The 20,849-nt window shown below is 42.1% G+C and overlaps 1 protein-coding gene across 2 annotated transcripts in view; it reads right to left on the bottom strand.

Moving 5' to 3' along the window:
- Positions 1-3,717: 3,717 nt before the first annotated feature.
- Positions 3,718-20,849, bottom strand: part of LOC121276208 (phosphatidylinositol-3-phosphatase SAC1-like) — a 75,208-nt gene continuing 58,076 nt past the window's right edge. For both annotated transcript variants that reach the window (XM_041184376.1, XM_041184375.1), the window contains 4 exons: positions 14,504-14,597; positions 12,897-12,989; positions 12,237-12,294; positions 3,718-5,181 (listed from right to left, as the gene is read on the bottom strand). In XM_041184376.1, the coding sequence (XP_041040310.1) occupies positions 5,045-5,181; positions 12,237-12,294; positions 12,897-12,989; positions 14,504-14,597 (382 nt within the window). In that variant the 3' untranslated portion in view covers positions 3,718-5,044. The remainder of the gene's footprint in view (positions 5,182-12,236; positions 12,295-12,896; positions 12,990-14,503; positions 14,598-20,849) is intronic.

Here is a 20,849-nt window from a genome sequence, read left to right on the forward strand (position 1 = left end):
ATCTAACTTCCAGGCTGTGCATTCCAGACCCGAACCACTCGTTGCGTGAAAAACTTTTATCTCACGTCACGTTTGCTTCTTTCGCAAATCACTTTAAACCTGTGTGCCCTCTCATTCTTGATCCTTTTACGAGCGGGATCGGTGTCTCCCTATCTACTCTGCCCAGCCCCCTCATGATCTGGAACACCTCTATCAAGTCTCCTCTCAGCCTTCTCTTTCCCAAGGAGATCAGTCCCAGCCTCTCCAATCCATCTTCATAACTGAAGTTTCTCATCCCTGGAACCATTCTTCTGCGCTCTCTCCAGTACATCCACATCCATCCTAAAGTGCGGCACCCAGAACTGTAGACAATACTCCAGCTGAGGTCTAACTAGCGTCCTATACAAATTCAGCACAATGTCAAACAAAAACAATTTGAAGAGTCACAAGGACTCGAAACATTAACTCTGTCTTTGTCTCCACAGATGCTGTTAGACCTGCTGAGTTCTTTCAGCATTTTCTGCTTTTGTTTCAGATTTCCAACATCTGCAGTATTTTGCTTTTATTTCAGCATAACCTCCTTGCTCTTGTTAATATTTTGAGTCTGTATGACCCTTCTTCAGAGTCCCATTGGATAGAATTCTTGACCCTTACCTGTATGACCCTTCTTCAGATGCTGCTAGACCAGAGTCTTTCCAGCATTTTCTGCTTTTGGTTCATATTTCCAGCAGCCACAGTATTTTGTTTTTATCTCCTTGCTCTTATACTCTATTTCCCTATTAATAAAGTCTAGGATGCTGTATGCTTTATTAACTGCTCTCTCCACCTTTAATGATGTCTGCACAAATTCACCCAGGTCCCTCTGCTCCTGCAAACCCTTTAGAGTTGTACCCCTTATTTTATATTGTCTCTCCATGTTCTTCCTACCAAAATGAATCACCTCTCATTTCTCTGCATTGAACTTCATCTGCAACCTATCTGCCCACTCCACCAACTACTCCTTTTGACATTCTATACTGTCCTCCTCAGTTTACAATGTTTCCAAGTTTTGTATCATTGCAAACTTTGAAATTGCCCCCTCCACACCAAGGTTTAGATCATTAACATATATCAGGAAAAGCAAGGGTCCCACTTCCAACCCCATGGGGAACTCCACTACAAACCTTCTTCCAGCCCAAAAATTATCCATTAATCATTACACTCTGTTTCCTATCCCTCAGCCAATTTTGTGTCCATGTTGCTACTGTCCTTTTATTCCATGGCCCCTTTAATTCCATAGTTGAAACGTATTTTTATTTTAATAAATTGCACAAAAACAAATTCTTCATTTTAGCTTTTTATTTACATTCTGCGCTTTTAAACTTTTGAGTTTATTGGATGCGAGGCTTTGGCTATGAGAATCATTGAATTTTACAACAAAGTGCCTGTCCTTTCATTCCCCTGTCCCCACAACCCTGCAAATTCTTCCCTTTCAAACACTGCCGATACCAAGGTAAAAGAAACGCCATCAGCTCCATGCTCCCCTCCCAGTCATACACCACACTGAGCTGCTGCCCATTTCCTAACTTGCTCCAAGTCCCATTCACCTGTCACCCGTGCTCGCTGGTCCACATTTAACATTGGGCCTACATTAAAGACCCTATATAAGTGTAAATGGTTGTTTGAAACAAAAACAGAAAATGCTGCAAAAACTCAGCAGGTCTAACGGCATCGTGGAGAGAAAAAGAAACAGTTAATGTTTCAAGTCCGTATAACTCTTCTTCAGAGTCTCTCTTCAGAGACTTTCTTCTTTAGCTCTGAAGAGTCATACGGGCTCAAAACATTAACTTTTTTTTCTCTCTCCCCACAGGTGCTGACAGACCTGAGTTTTTCCAGCATTTTGTTGTTTCAGATTTCCAGCATCCACAGTATTTTGCTTTTATCTTATGGTTGTTAATCTGTCATCATTGTTGTAAAACTAAAGTCCCTGTAATTCCCTACCAAACAACAACGGACGATCATCAGATTTTTGTAAAAACATTTACGCCAGTGCATGAGGTGCCAATAAAACAGACTACTTGTCCTGTGTGGTGTCAAGATTCCTTAGTGTCGTTGGATCAGCAATCATCCAAGTAGAGAGTGTTCCATCAAACTCCTGACTTGTGCCTTGTAGATGGCGGACAGCTTTTGGGGAGTCGGAGTTGAATCATTCACTGCTGAACACCCAGCCCCTCACCCGTTCTTGTAACCATGGCATTGATGTGGCTGGTTCAATTGAGCTTTTCTGGTCAATGATGAGGTGGTTAGACTCTCTTGTTGGTCATGGTCATTGCCTGGTGTGGTGTGCATGTTACTTGTCCAAATCTCGGCCTCATGCACTTTTCTCCATGCATCCATCACCCCTTTCCTACACTGGCTGCATATTCGTACTTGTACCAATCTATATATCCTTTGGTGGCTTTTTTATCTTAAAAGAGATGTCTTTTGTGAGATGGGGAGCTTTTTAATCCAGGTATCAGTTACAGCGCACTCTCTGGGATTGAATTCCTGGAATAGCTCTATCGCAGGGATAGAGCAATTTCTCTACTGCACAGATGCTGGGTGAACCGGCTGCTGAATCGCACTGGGCTGTATGCACTGACCTCAGCAGTCTCCTGAATCAAAGGTAGCATGTGCAAACAGCAAGAAGGGCTGTTCTTTCTTCTGGCGTCATGTCCATGCACGCCTTCAGTGTCCCTCTGACCTCGTCATCGTCTTTCTTACCCTCGGCTTCTGATGGCAGATCCATTTCTTTGACGAGCAAAGGTGAATGACAGTCCAGGTTGTGCCCACCTCTTTCTGCTGCTCAACCAGAAAACCATGCTTTTACTCCTAAATGTTCTCAATCCATTCGAAGACTTGCCTTTGGAAGCTGCAATATACTGACACAACCTGCTACATTTTCCCCTTGTTTGCCTCGTAACTGTTGTATCCTTCAGTTTAGCGTAAACGTACCAATTTAAACAAGGATTGTGGGTTCTTTATTTGAAGATTAAGGCTATGTACATACAATGGTAACTGGGAGGCTATGTAGACATAGAACTGTAGGACTGCTGCTCTATTCAGTCTACAGAGTACATAGGATCATACATCACATCCTGTCTCAGTGGATAGTGGTTTAAGATACACCCCCTTAAAGATACATTACAACAGTAGCTGCTGGTAAGTATAAACGAGAAACAGTTCATTACTGAAGTTACACTCTGATCCTAGCGACAGCAGTTTGAAATGGAACAGGAATTTAGATTACAAAGCTGAGCAGAGTACATCGCTGGGATGCAGGAAGGAATCCATCAGCATTGTTGCAGTTGATTAGGTGATCAGAACACAAGAGTAAAATACTGCGGATGCTGGAAATCTGAAATAAGAACAGAAATTTGCTGGAAATGCTCAGCAGGTCTGGCAGTATCTGTGGAGAGAGAAACAGGGTTAGTGTTTCTGGTTGATGAACCAGGAGTTCTAACAACGCAAATGTTATATTTGTTTCTCTCTCCACAGGTGCTGACTGAACTGCTGAGAATTGCCAGCGTTTTCTATTCAACTGATCATAATCTCAGCTGGTTCTTCCAAGATTGTTGGGGATTTTTTTTTTTTATTTATAGTACAATGACCTTCTTGAAAACATGAGCACTCCAAAAGAGACAATTCCATCACACTTGAGTTCAAGGCCGTATTGGTGATTGTATTGTAAACACAACTGAAAAAGACACAATAAAAATCTTCATTCCTTTTTCAATTTATTTGTTACTCCAAAAAGGAACACAAAACATAATACAGAGCAGGGCAATGGAATGGAAAGAGTTTGAAAACTGATTAGAGTTTCACTCGTATAAATAGAAGTTGCTCCCTACCCCGGTCCCCTACACCAATGTCTGACCTAATTGCTTACAACACATTCCACAATTCCAATTTGGAAAGACAATGTGTTCCCAATTTGCAAAATACACAGATTGAATCACCCTCTACCTCAATGATTGCACAACAGTTTAAAGGCATTTTGCAAGTTCGTTGCTCCGCTATAGTTTCAATCCTGCTTTGCACACTGCCAATAAAGACGTATGGTGAAATGGCTGATGGCATCCTTTGCAATTCATTGGACAATTTAAAGACATTTAAATATGTTTAAAAAAAAGACAAATGAACCAATAAACTAGGCACTGTTTGGGGGAATATAGGTTGAGTCTTGAGTGCATTATTTCACTAATAGCAACAAACTTAAATTGTTCCACTGAGTGTTTCAACAGTTTGTTAATGTTTAAATATTATCATAATACTTAAATTGGAAGGGGTGCTCAAGCAAATGCAAAAATTAAAAAAAGAGCAGATTTCAACACTTCAGCTATGATAACTATACTGAAACTAAAAGAAAATAATGCACAACTCAGGAAAACAAGATATACAGTTGATTCTGTAACATAATACAAATTCCATATTTGTCTAAAACTCACTGTACAGTTTTGCATGTAAATTACAGTCCCCTACCTAAAAGTTACATCTGTTGCAGATAGATGTGAAAGCAGCATCAGCTTAAAACACTGGACTGAAAGAACCAAGGTCATGCAACAAGTTGATATCCAAGCTGTTCTATACAAAACTTTAAATTCAACAGCTTGAAGTCTGGAAGCAATAACTCATTTCTGCAAATATGTTACTGTTCTGTCTCTATTTCATGATATAGGTATACACAAACAAGATGACTGGAAGAAAAAAGTGGGCCTGCTGGATTTGAACCGATAACCTGTATGAAACACCCGAGTTTTGTTTTTGGACATCAAATAGGAAGATCGCATGAGCAGGAGGTGTTCTTTTCCTTTTTATTTCGCTAGTGTGGTTCTTAAAATTGTCCAGAACCAAAGAGGAGAAAGTTTATAATGCCTAAGGCTCAATGATCCAACTCCGACTGCAGATCACAACCATTAGTTCCACCGTTAGAAATCGATTGTAGAAAAAAAAAACACCTCAGTGTCTGGGTGTGGAAAGCAGGTCAGAAGATCCTCCACATTTGGACAGAATCTTGGCGGCCAAGCTGCTTTCCACAGGTACAAATTCAGTCCATCTTTTCTTTCTGAACCAGCTTTGGTGCATCAACAAACTCCTTGCCATTGAAGAGAATAACTGCAGCAGTTCCAAAGCTCGCACTTCCCCAGAACAGCACATAAGCCAAGGTCTCTGTCCAGGTATCACCTAATATCAGGTCCAAAGAAAAATTCAAATCATGAATTGTCATAATCGAAGCAGCAGTAGCAGATTTGAATCATGAGAAATCAGCAACCAGGGATGTAATTATTGCATATTTAATAGCAAATTTTCAACTTTAGGGCTGAGTCTAATTAAATGTGATTAACTACCTCTACCACGACAAACTCCTTATTTAACACTGAAGTTGAGGAAACCCAGAAATGTTAATGTCATCACACAGCAGCTCTGGGTGTGCTGCACCAAGCTTTCTGTTCCTGCTGAGAGGAGTAAGCACTGACATCTCACCACATCAACTGGCAAAAACAGACAGGCTGAATGACAGTGCACAGATGAAGCTGGAGCTGAGGAGGCAGCTAATCATGTATGTTTGTTAATGTGTTTCATTTTGTCCTTCCAAAACTCCTTTCCTGATCAAGCCTGAAGTTTTCTAATTATGGACGTTTTACCTCTGACCTGCAAAAGGCACAGATTTTACCCAATTTATTTTGACTGAAGTATAAACAAAAAAAAAATCAAATCCAACAATCAGGAGGCATGTTCAACAACATCTGACCTGATCAACAGCTATGGGCAAAGAATAGTTACCCAGAATAAGTAAACAACCTACACAGGCCTGCTGCAGGGTTTGAGCTCAAATCTGGGCTTACGTTCCAGTGCAGTAATGAGAGAGTACTACACTGTGAGAGGTACTGTTTTTTGGATGAAACACTAATACAAAGCTCCATCTGCCTGCTCGGGTGGATGTAAAAGATCCCAAGCACTATCTATCTCGTAGAAAAGCAGAGTATTTGTCCCCGGTGTCCTGGTCAATATTTATCCCTCAATCAACATCATAAAAACAGATTATCTAACTATTATCACATTGCTGTTTGTGGGAGATTGCAGTGTGCAATTAGGTTGCCATGTCTCTCATGACAGTGATACACTTCAAAAGTACTTATAGGCTGTAAAACGTTTTAACACACTGTGATTGTGACAAGCAATACTCTAAGTCTTTCATATATTTGAAAGAGTTTAAATAAATTAATAAATTCAAGCTAGCATTTTCCTCAATTCAAATCTGTCTATGAATATAACAAGTCTATGGCACAGAAACAGGCCATTCAGCCCACAGGTCAATGCCAGCAATTATGTTTCATACCCCTTCATCTAACCCTATAGCCTCCTATCTCTTTTTTCCTCTTGGCCTTACCTAATTTCCTCTTAAATATATTACCATTCACCTGAACAACTTCTTGCGGTAGTGACTTCTACATTCTAACCACTCCCTGGGTAAAGAAGTTTCTCCTGAAATCCCTACCGGATTTATTAATGACTATTTTATATTTCTGACCTCTGGTCATTGACTCTCTAGCAAGTGGAAACAAACTTCCTATGTCAAATCGTTTCAGACCCATTCATTATGTTGAAGACCTCCATTAGGGTTCAATTCATTAGGACTCAGTCTTCTGTAGAGAAAAGCAATCCAGCCTGTTTAGCCTTTCCTGGTAAGTATAAACTCTCAAGGAGGTCTTGTGGTGCAGTGGGTAGTGTCCCTGCCTCTGAGCCAGAAGCTCTGGGTTGAAATCTGACTCCAGGACTTCATGGCCAAGGAAGGTGTGTTCATAACACGGCCGAACAGGTTCAGTGTCAACCTGTAAATCTTTCCAATACACCCCAACCAGGTAAGAGTGGGAGAGATTCCTTTCCACGTGACAGAAAATAAATTGGAGCCTCGACCAGCACGATTCATAGCTCCAGGCTACAACATGCATGTAAAAGTGTATGTTGCCACAGCAACTCAGACTCCTTGGTACAGAGGGTGGGGGCTGATTGGCTCAGCTGGATGTACAGTCAGTGTGAATTCGATTGTTGCCAACAGCACAGAGTTCAATCACCATTCTGGCTGAGATGGATTTGAGACCTGCCTCTCTGCCCTACCTATGGGTGGAGGTGGTCATGGCACTGTGGGTTGGACCTGCCTTTGGGCAGGGAACGCAAGAAGACGACAAACTCTCAGTTCTGGCATCCTTCTTGTGAATCTTTTTGTGTACCTTCGCCAACGTCCCTAATATCCTTTTCACAATATGGGAAGCAAACCTGTGCACTGCACTCCGAGTGCGGTGTGACTAAAGTGTAAACTTTATACAAGTTTAACATAACTTTCCTGCTTTTTAATATTATACTTTTTGATCCCTGTATGGTGTTAGTCATTCCTTAGATATGTTCAGTGCCAGGCAACATGTACTAAAGCACAGCCTATAATAGAAATAATCAACACCGTGTTTCTTTTTAAATGTTCTATTACAAGTGAAAAAAATCAAGTAACCACTCCAAGAATCAAGAGTCCATTTCTGCATTGTGTTTTATGTTCCAGTATATAAATTATCTTCTAATTATGTAACAGATAACAACTCAAATTCCTATTTCTTGAGTCTTATTTATGACAACCGTAGATTTCTTTCTGGTAGGAAAAGAACTACTGAATAACCTTCACCTGGCCTTTTCTAATGAACATTCAGCCTACACAGTGCAACCTCAACAATATCAATTTAGTTCATCCATCAGCTATTCATCTTGCTTGTCCTCCAGTTATTTGTTCTCTACTATAATTATTGATTTGGGTTTTCATTTTTTTTTTGTTTATATTATTTCCTATCTTTCTTTTTTAATTCAGTCACCTGGGTCAGGAAGCTGTCCTAACCACCTCCCTCCCCGACCCGTTCTACCACCATAACGTCACAAGATTCAGCTGAAAATCTTGTATATCAAACACCGTTTTGAAAGTGGAACCAGCCACCATTCAGAATCGCTCTCTGCTGGAAGAAACAGGGTTTTTAAAGGCTGTTTCTTTAACCAGATAAATTGCTGCAGTTCTGTCTTAGCATGTTGGAAGAATTATAGGTGAGACAGGGGTTGGGAAACCGAGAGGAGGTTCAGCAGGGGAGAAGCACAGCCAAAATTATAGGAGAGCGCAAGTGAGTCTGGAAGGCATAGAAATTAAGGCACAAGGGAGCTTGGTAAGGTTGGATGGTATTTATTTTAATGCAAGGAGTCTGACGAATAAGGTAGATGAGTTGAGGACACAAATTAGCATATGGAAGTATGATGCTATTGCTGTCACAGAGGCATGGTTGAGAGAGGGGCAGGATTGGCAGCTCAATATTCCAGGATATAGGGTCTTCAGGTGAGGTAGGGAAGGAGGTAAAAGAGGAGGGGGTATTGCAATATTGATCATGGAATCAATTACAGCAGTAAGGAGGGATGACGTCTTAAAAAGCTCCTCAAACGAAGCCATATGGGTAGAACTTGAAAACAAAAAAGGAGCAATCACATTGCTGGGAGTGTACTATAGGCCTCCAAACAGTCAGAGAGAAATAGAAGAGCAGATATGTAGGCAAATTTCAGAGAAGTGTAAAAATAATAGAGTAGTAATAGTGGGGGATTTCAACTTCCCTAACATTAACTGGGTTAGTCATAGTGTGATAGGTTTAGAGGGAGCAGAATTCTTAAAATGCATCCAGGAGAGCTTTTTAAGCCAGTACGTAGAAGGTCCTACAAGAGAGGAGGGCGGTCCTGGACTTAATTTTAGGGAATGAAACCAGGCAACTGATAGAGGTATCAGTAGGGGAGCATTTTGCAGACAGTGATCATAACTCCGTTAGATTCAAGGTTATTATGGAAAAGGACAAGGATGGGCCAGAAAGCAGAGTTCTAAATTGGGGGAAGGCCAATTTGAATAAGATCAGATATGAGTTGGCCAGAGTGGACTGGGAGCAGCTACTTTTAGGTAAACCTGAGTCAGAGCAGTGGGACTTATTCAAGAAGGAAATAGGGAGAGTACAGGGCCAACATATTCCAGTAAAGACAAAGGGTGGGACCAACAAATCCAAGGCACCCTGGATGTCAAGGGGTACACAGCATTGGATAAAGAGAAAAAGGGAGGCTTATGGCAGATACCAAGGGCTCAAAACAGCGGAAGCTCCAGAGTATAGAATGTGTAGGGGGAACTTAAAAAAGAAATTAGGAGAGCAAAAAGACGGCATGAAAAAACATTGACAGGTAAAATAAAGGAAAATCCAAAGTTATTTTACAAGTACATTAACAGTAAGAGGATAACTAGGGAAAGAGTAGAGCCCATTAAGGACCATAGTGGTAATTTGTATGTGGAGCCGGAAGACATAGGAAGGGTTCTAAATGAATACTGTGTGTCAGTGTTCACAAGTGAGAGGGATGACATAGGTATGGAAATAAGGCAGAAGGACTGTGATATAATTAAAGAAATTAGCATAGAAAGGGAGGAGGTTTTAAGTGGTCTGGTAGGCTTAAAAGTAGATATATCTCCAGGCCCAAATGAACTGCATCCCAGGTTGTTGAATGAGCCAAGGGAGGAGATAGCAGGGGCACTGGCAATAATTTTCAATACCTCTCTGGCCACAGGAGAGGTGCCAGAGGACTGGAGGACAGCCAATGTGGTACCGTTATTCAAGAAGGGAGGAAGGGATAAACCAGGGAACTACTGGCCAGTCAGTCTGACCTCAAAGGTGGGGAAATTATTGGAAGCAATTCTGAGGGACAGAATTAATTTACACTTGGAAAGGCAGGGATTGATCAAGGACAGTCAACATGGGGAGGTAATGTCTGACCAATTTGATTGAATTTTTCGAAGAGGTGACCCAAGTGTGTAGATAAAGGCAATGCATTTGACATAGTCTACTTCGACTTTAACAAGGCTTTAGATAAAGTGTCACATGGGAGACTGATAACGAAGGTAAGAGCCCATCGAATCCAAGGCAATTTGGCAAATTGGATCCAGAAATGGCTGAGTGACAGGGAGCAGAGGGTGATGGTCGAGGGGTGTTTTTGTGACTGGATGCCTGTGTCCAGTGGGGTTCCACAGGGATCAGTGTTGGGTCCCTTGTTGTTTGTGGTATATATAAATGATTTAGACTTGAATATAGGAGGGTTGATCAGTAAGTTCGTGGATGACACGAAAATTGGTGGGGTGGTAAATAGTGAGGAGGATTGCCTTGGATTACAGGAGGATCTAGACGAGCCTGTTAAATGGGCTGATCAGTGGCAAATGGAATCTAATCTGGATAAGTGTGAGGTGATGCACTTGGGCAGGACAAACAAGGCATGGGAATACACGATGAATGGTAAGACCCTGGGAAGTACCGAGAATCAGAGGGACATTGGTGTGCATGTCCACCGGTCCCTTAATGTAGCGGGGCAGGTAGATAAGGTGGTTAAGAAGGCATATGGGATACTTGCCTTTATTAGCCGAGGCATAGAATATAAGAGCAGGGATGTTATGCTGGAACTGTATGAAACGCTGGTTAGGCCACAGCTAGAGTATTGTGCGCAGTTCTGGAATCTGCATTATAGGAAGGATGTGATTGCACTAGAGACAGTACAGAGGAGATTTACCAGGATGTTGCCTGGGCTGGAGAGTTTTAGTTATGAGGAGAGATTGGATAGACTGGGGTTATTTTCCTTGGAGCAGAGGAGATTGCAGGGGTGGGGGGAGACATGATTGAAGTGTATAAAATTATGAGGGGTATAGATAGGGTAGACATGAAGGTGGAGGGATCAGTAACCAGGGGATATAGACTTGGTGGAGGGATCAATAACCAGGAGGCATGGATTTAAGGTAAGGGGCAGGAGGTTTAGAGGGGACATGAGGAAGAATGTTTTCACCCAGAGGGTGGGGGGATTCTGGAAATTACTGCCTGAAAGGGTGGTAGAGGCAGAAACCCTCATAACATTTAAGTAGTATTTGGGTGTGCACTTGTGATGCCATGGCAGACGAGGCTATGGGCCTAATGCAGGAAAATGGGATTAGAATGGTTAGGTACTTGTTTGACTGGCGAAGACTCGATGGGCCGCAGGACCTTTTTCTGTGCTGTAGACCTCTGACTCTGAGATGACCAACATGTTCCTTGGGTACACCCAGAAAGTACAAAGTTCTTGAACAGATACAGGAACTTGACAGCAACACTCCAAGGGGGAAAAAGCTCTGGATTTTAGAATTTATGCACCTTGCTAAATTGTTTAATTGAATTAATTTAATCATCTCAATTGCAGGATATCACTGCTTTAGTTTCTCAGGGTAATGTCCTAGGCCCAACCCTTTTCAGCTGCTTCATCAAAGACCTTCCCTTTGTCATAAGGTCAGAACTGTGGGTGTTCGCTGATGACTGCACAATGTTGGGCACCATTCATGACCTCTCAGATAACAAAGCAGCCTGGCCCACATGCAGCAAGAGCTGGGCAACATTCAGGTAAGGACTGATAAGTGGCAACTAACATTCAAGCCACACAAGTTCCAGATAAAGACCAACTCCAATGGAAGAGAACCTAACCAACTTCCACTTGACGTTCATTAGAATTAACATTGTGGAATGTCTCACCATCAACATCCGGTGGGGGGGCGGTGGTTACCATTAACCAGAAATTGAAATGGCAAGCCATATAAATACCGTGGCTACAAGAGCTGGTCAGATGTTGGGAATTCTAAGGCAAGCACTCAATGCCTGTTCACTATTTACAAGGCACAAGTCAGGAGTGTGAAGGAATATTTTCCACTTGCCTGAATGAGTGTGTCTCCAATAAGACTCAAAAAGCTTGACATCATCCAGGACAAGGCAGTTTGCTTGACCCACACTGTGTACCATCTACAAGATGCACTGCAGTAACTCGCCAAGGCTTCTTCAACAGCACCTTCCAAACCTGCAACGTCTAAGGACGTGGGCAGCAGGCACATGGGAACACCACCATCCTGGCCGAGAACTGCTTCGCCATTTCTTTACTGTTGCTGGATCAAGATCCTGGAAATCCCAACCTAGCAGCATGTAGGTGTACTTGCACCACACAGACTACAGTCGTTCAAGGAGGTGGCTTACCATCTTCTCCAGAGCAATTAAGGATGGACCAAAAATGCTAGTCTTGCCAGCAATGCCCATATTCCATGAACAAAAAAAAGAAGTTGAATCCCAAAATGCAGGATAGTAGTAACATTCGTGTTGGTTATTACTTCTGATTTCAAGATTTTTACTCACCTGCCATAAGTAAGCAGATGATACACATCGAGAAAGCCACAACCATGATTATAGGCAGCTGTGAAAGGAGAAGAATAATATTTACCAGGGAAAACTGTGCTCCTTTCTAGGTTTGCTCAAGTGCCAATATTAAATATACCACATTCCTTTATTAACATCCCCAATTGATGTGTGGAAGTGACGAATAATCCCAACATGACTGCTTCGTTAGAATGACATTTAAGCAACACTAACTGCCTAAATGCAAGACTTATTGAAGCTATTTTATTCATGAAATTTTATTTGTTGCGTCTCAAAATTGTAACAGAATTTCCAGTGCTGACGCCTCTTCACCCGCAATCTTTGCTTCTGATCACCATGCCTCCTAGGCAACTGCTTAAGCTTGTATCACGTCAGGACTGCTATCCATCCTATCACCTATGACTAACTAAACACCAGCAATTCGCAGTTTGAGATGCTTCAGTAGTCCTGTCAAATACATTCCATAGCAATTAATCACTGATAACTCTGCTAAAGGCCACAGATGAAGCAAACAAGATAGAGAGGAAATGTCAATTTTATCTTGCATATGTAACAACATTACACAGATTCAAATTGTTAACCAGGGTACTGTTCAGTAATAAATAGTTTATTAAAACAAACAATCGTCTTCAAACTCACCGCTAGGAATCTCCACTCTTTCTGGTCATGTAATAAGGCTAAAGAGTCAGCCTCATCCACAACATAGTTTCCAAGGAACAGGTCTATTGAATCCTGCAACAGTAATAAATGTATAGAATGTATTACCTAATTCAAACAGTCACTAAGTAGTACTGAGCTTGAATACTGCTGAAAAGAGAGACACATTGCCGAAGCTTTTCGCCTTGCACTCATCTGGACAAGCACAAGAATGCCAAATTTCAAACAATCACAACAATTTATACTACATTGTTTGAAATTTGAGGGCAGGGTAGGGGGAGGGAAGAGTTAGGGTGGGTGAGAGAGGGGTGGAGGAGGAGAGGAAGGGGGTGCTGGGAGAGAGAGGATCATCTGTCAGGACTTTCTTTCCTATACCCTATCTAGAAGGGCTAGAGATGATTTTTTAAATATTCATTCATGGAGTGTGGGCATCACTGCCTAGGTCAGCATTTATTGCCCATCCCTAATTAAGAGTCAACCACATTGACCAGACCAGGTAAGGGTGGCAGGCTTCCTTCCCTAAAGGACATTAGTGAACCAGGTGGGTTTTTGTGACATCGACAATGGTTTCATGGTCATCATCAGATTTTTATTGAATTCAAATTTCATTATCTGCCATGGTGGGATTCAAACTTGGGTGCCCAGAGCATTCCCCTGGGTCTCTGGAAAACTAGTCCAGTGACAATGCCACTATGCTACCGTATCCCCCTAACAGGATGGAGGAATAAAGGCAATAGCGTCAGAGGGTAAGCAACTGGTTACCAACTAGATGTCAAACAAAGGGGGTAACATGTAGATTTCGTGTGGGTGGGAGGGGTAAAAGCGACTGAAGATCAGCAGTCTTTCCCTTTCTCTGCTGAAGATGAATTTTGATCCTGTGACTTCAAAGAATTAAAATGTGGGATCAGAAATTCCATTTCAGCTTAACAAATTTCTTTTTATCCCACACTTTATGTAGATAAACCATTCCCTGCATGTGTTCCAAGCTATGGACCGATATGTGAAAGAGAAATTCAGCTTAGGTATTAATCTTTTGTTCAAGGTGCACATTCAGGTTAAATTGTCTGTCTAATCATGCTTAATAGTTTTTATATCTTAGTTTGCAGAAAATAGCATGTGTGAATATTACCCGAGGAGGCTTTTAAAATCATACTAGCTTTAATTTGAACAAAATTGAAATATTAGCCTGGAGCCATAATTTACCATACACATGTAAAACTGCTGAGGTCCTCTCACCCCTCCATCTCCTTAAACTCTTCCTCAAAACAATCTATTTGACCAAGCTTTTAGTAACTTCACTTAATATCTCTTCCTTTGGTTCATCGTCTATGTTTTGGTTATGCTTCTGGGAAGCACCAGCGAGCGTTTTTCTAAATGAGAGGTGTTAAGTGAATGCAAATGTTTGTTGTTTCTGAAACACTGCTCATCAGCAAGGCAGAGCTTTCTTGGGTTACCCTATCTAGGCTTTTCAATACATTCTAAAAGAATTATTCAAATAACAATTGAAAAGAATGAATCATTTATTTAAAATAGCCAATACATGCTGATGCTGGTCAAGATCCATAAGAAAGTTATACAGAATAGTTTACCTGTCTAAATCCATCGGAGAAGTTATTCTTGTAATACCTTATCATCGAGTTCCATCCATCCATCACAAGACCCCATTTGGTTCTCTTTCCAGTCCTAAAGAAAAGGAAGTGTATTAAACAAACTGTGAATACTGACGCCAAAAACACCAGATTAGCTGAGGGGGTAATAATAAAATTTTAAAAGTGCGCTGTTTAAATCTGGAGAAGATGGTAACATGTTCATTTTCAAATAGACTGGGCAATATAGCTGCCCCATGTCAATATCAAGCAGATCCTAAAAGGTGGCAAGACAGCTCTTGATGTCTTCTGGAAAACCCATTCCAGGCAGCATTTCCTTTCCCCACTTCGTGATTCTATTAGGCTTTTAATTCCAGATTTTTTACTGAGTTCAAATTTCATCATCTGCCATGGTGGGATTAGAACCTGGGTTCCCAGAGCATTACCCTGAGTCTCTGGATTACTAGTCCAGTGACAATACAACTATGTCACCGCCTCCCCTACTGGAGCACATACATTTCTGATATTTACACACAAGTGTTTAAATATCACTCTAGAAAGATGCTACTCTGGAGCAAAGGAATGCAAGTTTCTCGTATGTGAGACACTGTCACTATTCACCTTCAATATCTTCTTTGTGAAATTCAAAGAACAAGAACAAAGAACAAAGAAAAGTACAGCACAGGAACAGGCCTTTCGGCCCTCCAAGCCTGCGCCGATCATATTGCCAGTCAACTAAAACATTTTGCACTTCTGGGGTCCGTATTCCTCTATTCTCATCCTATTCATGTATTTGTCAAGCTGCCTCTTAAACACCACTATCGTACCTGCTTCCACCACCTCCTCTGGCAGCGAATTCCAGACACTCACTACCCTCTGCGTAAAAAACTTGCCCTGCACTTCTCCTCTATAGTTTTCTCCTCTCACCTTAAATCTATGTCCACTAGTAATTGACTCTTCCACCCTGGGAAAAAGCTTCTGACTATCTACTCTGTCCATGCCACTCATAATTTTGTAAACTTCTATCAAGTCGCCCCTCAATCTCCGTCGCTCTAGTGAGAACAATCTGAGTTTCTCCAACTTCTCCTCATAGCTAATAACCTCCAGACCAGGCAGCATCCTGGTAAACCTCCTCTGCACCCTCTCCAACACCTCCATATCCTTCTGGTAATGTGGTGACCAGAATTGTACACAATATTCCAAGTGTGGCCTAACCAAGGTTCTATACAGCTGCAGCATGAGTTCCCTGCTTTTATACTCAATACCCCTGCCAATGAAGGCAAGCATGCCATATGCCTTCCTGACTACCTTATCCACCTGCGTTGCCACTTTCAGTGACCTGTGGACCTGTACACCCAGATCCCTCTGCCCATCAATGCACTTAAGGGTTCTGCCATTTACTGTATAATTCCTGCCTGTATTAGACCTTCCAAAATGCATTACCTCGCATTTGTCCGGATTAAACTCCATCTGCCATTTCTCCGCCCAAGTCTCTAACCGATCTATATCCGTTGTATCCTTTGACAATCCTCTTCACTATTTGCAACTCCTCCAACCTTAGTGTCTTACTAATTAGCCCAGTTACATTTTCCTCCAAATCATTTATGTATACTACAAACAGCAAAGGTCCCAGCACCGATCCCTGCGGAACTCCACTAGTCACAGCTCTCCATTCAGAAAAGCACCCTTCCACTGTTACCCTCTGTCTTCTATGACCAAGCCAATTCTGTATCCATCTTGCCAGCTCACCTCTGATCCTGTGTGACTTTACCTTCTGTATCAGTCTGCCATGAGGGACCTTGTCAAAGGCCTTACCGAAATCCACGTATATAACATCCACTGCCCTTCCATCGTCGATCATCTTTGTCACTTCCTCAAAAAACTCGATCAAGTTAGGACACGAACTCTGCTTCACAAAACCATGCTGCCTCTCAATAATACGCCCATTTGCTTCCAAATCCTGTCATGAAGAATCTTCTCCAATAATTTCCCTACCACTGACGTAAGCATCACCGGCCTGTAATTTCCTGGATTATCCATGCTACTCTTCTTAAACAATGGAACAACATTTGCCATTCTCCAGTCCTCTGGGACCTCACCCGTAGCCAGTGAGGATACAAAGATTTCTGTCAAGGCCCCAGCAATCTCCTCCCTTGCCTCCCTCAGTACTCTGGGGTAGATCCCATCTGGCTCTGGGGACATATCCACCTTAATAGTCTTCAAGACGTCTAACACCTCTTTTTTGATCTCAACATGATCCAGGCTATCTACACACTCTTCCCTAAACAAATCAACCACTAAGTCCTTCTCTTTGGTGAATATTGATGAGAAGTATTCATTCAGTATCTCTCCCATTTCTTCTGGCTCCACACACAGATTCCCACCTCTGTCCCTGAATGGACCTACCCTTTCCCTGGCTACCCTCTTGCTTTTTACATTTATATAAAAGGCCTTGAGATTTTCCTTAATCCTGGTTGCCAGTGACTTTTCATGACCCCTTTTAGCCCTCCTGACTCCTTGCTTAAGTTTCTTCCTACTTTCTTAGTATTCGCCACGGGCTTCATCTGTTCCCAACCTTCTAGCCCTTACGAAAGCTTCCCTTTTCTTTTTGACTAATCTCACAATATCCTTCATTATCCAAGGTTCCTGAAACTTGCTATGCTTATCCTTCATCCTAGCAGGAACATGCCAGTCCTGAATTCTTATCAACTGACGTTTGAAAGCCCCCCCACATGTCAGTTATTGATTTGCCCTCAAACATCCGCCTCCAGTCTAGATTCCTCAGTTCCTGGCTAATATTGTTATAATTAGCCTTCCCCCAATTAAGCATCTTAACCCGAGGACTCCTGTTATCCTTATCCACCAGTACCTTTAAATTTACTGAATTATGGTCACTTTTCCCGAAATGCTCTCCTACTGAAACTTTGACCACCTGGCCAAGTTCATTCCCTAATACCAGGTCCAGTTTTGCCCCGTCCCTAGTTGGACTATCTACATATTGTCTCGGGAAGCCCTCCTGGATGCACCTTATAAATTCTGCACCAACCAAACCCCTAGCACTAAGTGTTTCCCAGTCAATATAGGGAAAGTTAAAATCACCCACCACAACAACCCTATTGCTTTTACATCTTTCCAAAATCTGCCTACATAACTGTTCCTCAATCTCCCGCCGGCAATTGGGAGGCCTACAGTAACCCCCAACATTGTGACTGCACCCTTCCTATTCCGGAGCTCTACCCATATTGCCTCTTCTTTTAAGTTTAGCTTAGATCACGTAACTACGGCTATTCTAACTTCCACTACCATGTGAAAATCATCAATTCCCACTTGGTCAGGAAGGTTGGATCAGTCCTTCCCAGCTACGCAAATGAAATCCCAAAAGTGATATTCCACTTCCTGGTATCCCAAACGGATATGTAACCTAATGCCTGAAATAGGAAGCTGAATTGAAACTCTGGGATTTCATTGGGAAGCCTGTCAACATGTGCACGTGCATCTGCATGTCAAATTAGGGCTAAGGAGCAAGTCACTGACAAATGTAAAACTTTACCACTTTGTTAATCAGCAGCATAATAAACGCTCTCAAACCAGTTACATCAATGTCAAACGCTCCCTTGATATTTCTCTAACAATGCTGTTTCACCCTAACTGCACCTGTATCATATTTCTATTTTGAACCTCAAAAGTGTGTCCCAAATGGTGGACAACCTTTTAATGTGGACCTGCACTCACAGCAAATTCCCTGCCCTACCTCCTGCCGTGGATTTACAATTCTTGCTGAAACCGTCGATTATTGCAGCACCCCAGGGAGACCCTTCACCACATAGTCACCAGCCACCAAAACACTGAGCAGACGGCTATTCAGCCTCAAGCATCCACTTTCAAACCTGGCTCAAACATCAGGCTTCCTCGGCAATACATGGTGAGGGAAAAAAAACCTCAGTTCCAAATTGTTTTCCTTTGAGCAGAGGAGGTTAAAAGGAATGTTTGATGGGCGTTTTCAAAATCACAGAGTTTTTAATAGAATAATTAAGGGTAAACTGTTTTTAGGGTCAGGTGGATTGGTAAACAGGGGACATAAATTAAAAGGTAATTTGCCAAAAAACCAGAGGCAACCTAGGAAAAAAAAGAGTACGCAGTGAGTCATTATGATCTGGAATGCACTGCCTGAAAGAGTGGCAGAAGCAAATTTAATAATATTTTATGAGGAGAAATTTGCAGAGAATTGGAGAAAGAGGAGAGTGGGATTAATCGGATAGCTCATTCAAAAAGCCAGCACTGGCACGATGGGCCAAATAACCTCCTTCTGTGCTATGTCATTCTATGACCAATACTTAATGGCATAAAATGTGCAAAGCACACAAAAACAAAAACAATTCCAATTTCACCCCGTCCTTCACATTTGTAAACGTTCTGCCTGCTTGCTGTGGTAATATAGTTCCACGGGGGGTAAATGTGAAAACTACAAATGCATGTTTTGTCCCACTTGTGGGAGAGTCCAGAACAAGGAGACATAAATAGAAGATAGCCACTAAGACAATGCTTCCCAAACTTTTTTCTGCCGTGACCCCCTTTTTAACACTTCACAATGGCACGGCCCCAGAGTGAAAAGTGGGGGGTGGGGGGGGGGGGGGGGGGGGGGGGAGGCAGGGGGACGAGTTGTTGAGTGGGGTGAGGGTTCAAACAGCAGGGCCACAGGCACAAAAAACCAAGACATCTACCACAAAAACAGAAAATGCTGGAAAACCTCAGCAGGTCTGGCAACATCTGTGGAGAGAGAAACAGAGTTAGCGTTTTGAGTAAATACGACTCTTCAGAGCTAAAGAGAAGTAGAAATGTGATTGATTTTATACTGTTGAAGAGGAGGTCGAGCAGGTGGAGCAAAATAGATGGTCAAGGATAGTCGGGAGCTCAGGAGAGATTGACAAAGATGTCATTGACACAAGACACAGGGAGTGTTAACAGTGGTGTTAAAGGCTAAAGAAGGTGTTGATAGCGGCATAAAGGTAAGATAGCAGAATGTGTTAATAGCAGAATGAGGGTCAGTGCTCTATGAAAGCAAAACAGAAACAAGTGACTATGGGGAAGGGTGTTGGGGAAGGAGAATAACAAAAAACAAATAAATAAATAGAAATTTTCACCAAATTGACTAAAAAAGGGGTAAAGATGGAGGAGGGAGTTCATGGTCTGAAGCTGAACTCAATGTTAAACCCAGAAGGCTGTAAAGTGCTTAACAGGAAGATGAGGTGATGTTCCCCCAGTTTTCGTTGGGCTTCACTGGAACATTGCAGTAGGCCAAGGACAGACATGTGGGCGTGACAGCAGGATGATGTGTTGACATGGTAAGCAACAGGAAGGTCTGGGTTATGCTTGCGAACTGAGCTCCACAAAATGGTCACCAAGTCTGCGTTTGGTCTTCCCAATGTAGAGGAGACCATCTTGGGAGCAGCAAATACAGTAGACCAAACTGAAGGAGGTGCAACTGAAGCACTGTTTCACTTGAAACATCTACATCGATAAGACATCCACCCATTTTGCAGGCTCTGTCGGTGTTAACAATCAGGCTCAGAGCTCATTGGGTTAGGCCACTGCCATAGGTAAAAAAAAATTGCGCGCATTTAAAGGAGCCTTGCAACCAATCTCAGGACTGTCAAATCTGAGTCTCTGCTCCACAGCCTCCATTACTGCCTCGATTCTCACGCCTAACTGCTTGTCCTACAACCTCACTGAGGGTCGCGACCCACAGCTTGGAAGTCCCTGCTTGAAGAGATCAGATAGCTTCAGTAAATTTTATTTACTGTAAGTGACAAGAACATGGAATGTGCTGCCACATGAAGTGGCTGAAGCAAACAGTACTGCTGCCTTTCAGGGGGAAGCTTGATGCACACTTGAGGGAGAAGGGAATAGAAGGATACAGGAGCAGTTGGAAAAGGTCATTAGCATGGGCCAAAACTCATATGGAGTACAAGCGCCAGCCGAAACCAGCCAGTTTTTTCTGTGCTATATATTCTGTGTCATTCTATGGTGCATTTCTTTCACATATAGCTTGGATTCCTTAATAAAAAGAGAATGCTGGTTGTTTTTATTTCAGATTTTCAGCTTCCATAGTATTTTGCTTTCGCTTAGATTCCTTGTTTGGTTCAACTAGTTAAAAACAATAGCCGATACTTCTGCTACAAATAGATTTCATGTGTCACCTTAAACATTTACTACATGATGCTCCATGCACCAGATTTTTAATTCTGCAGGCTTCTAAAGACAAAAAAAAATTCAATGGTAAAGCAGAATAAATTGAGGTAAAGAGCATTTACGCTGTCATTTTCTTAATCACTCAACAAAGAATCATAGA

The sequence above is a fragment of the Carcharodon carcharias genome, chromosome 3 (assembly GCF_017639515.1).
Source record: "Carcharodon carcharias isolate sCarCar2 chromosome 3, sCarCar2.pri, whole genome shotgun sequence".
In the NCBI taxonomy this organism is placed as follows: domain Eukaryota; kingdom Metazoa; phylum Chordata; class Chondrichthyes; order Lamniformes; family Lamnidae; genus Carcharodon; species Carcharodon carcharias.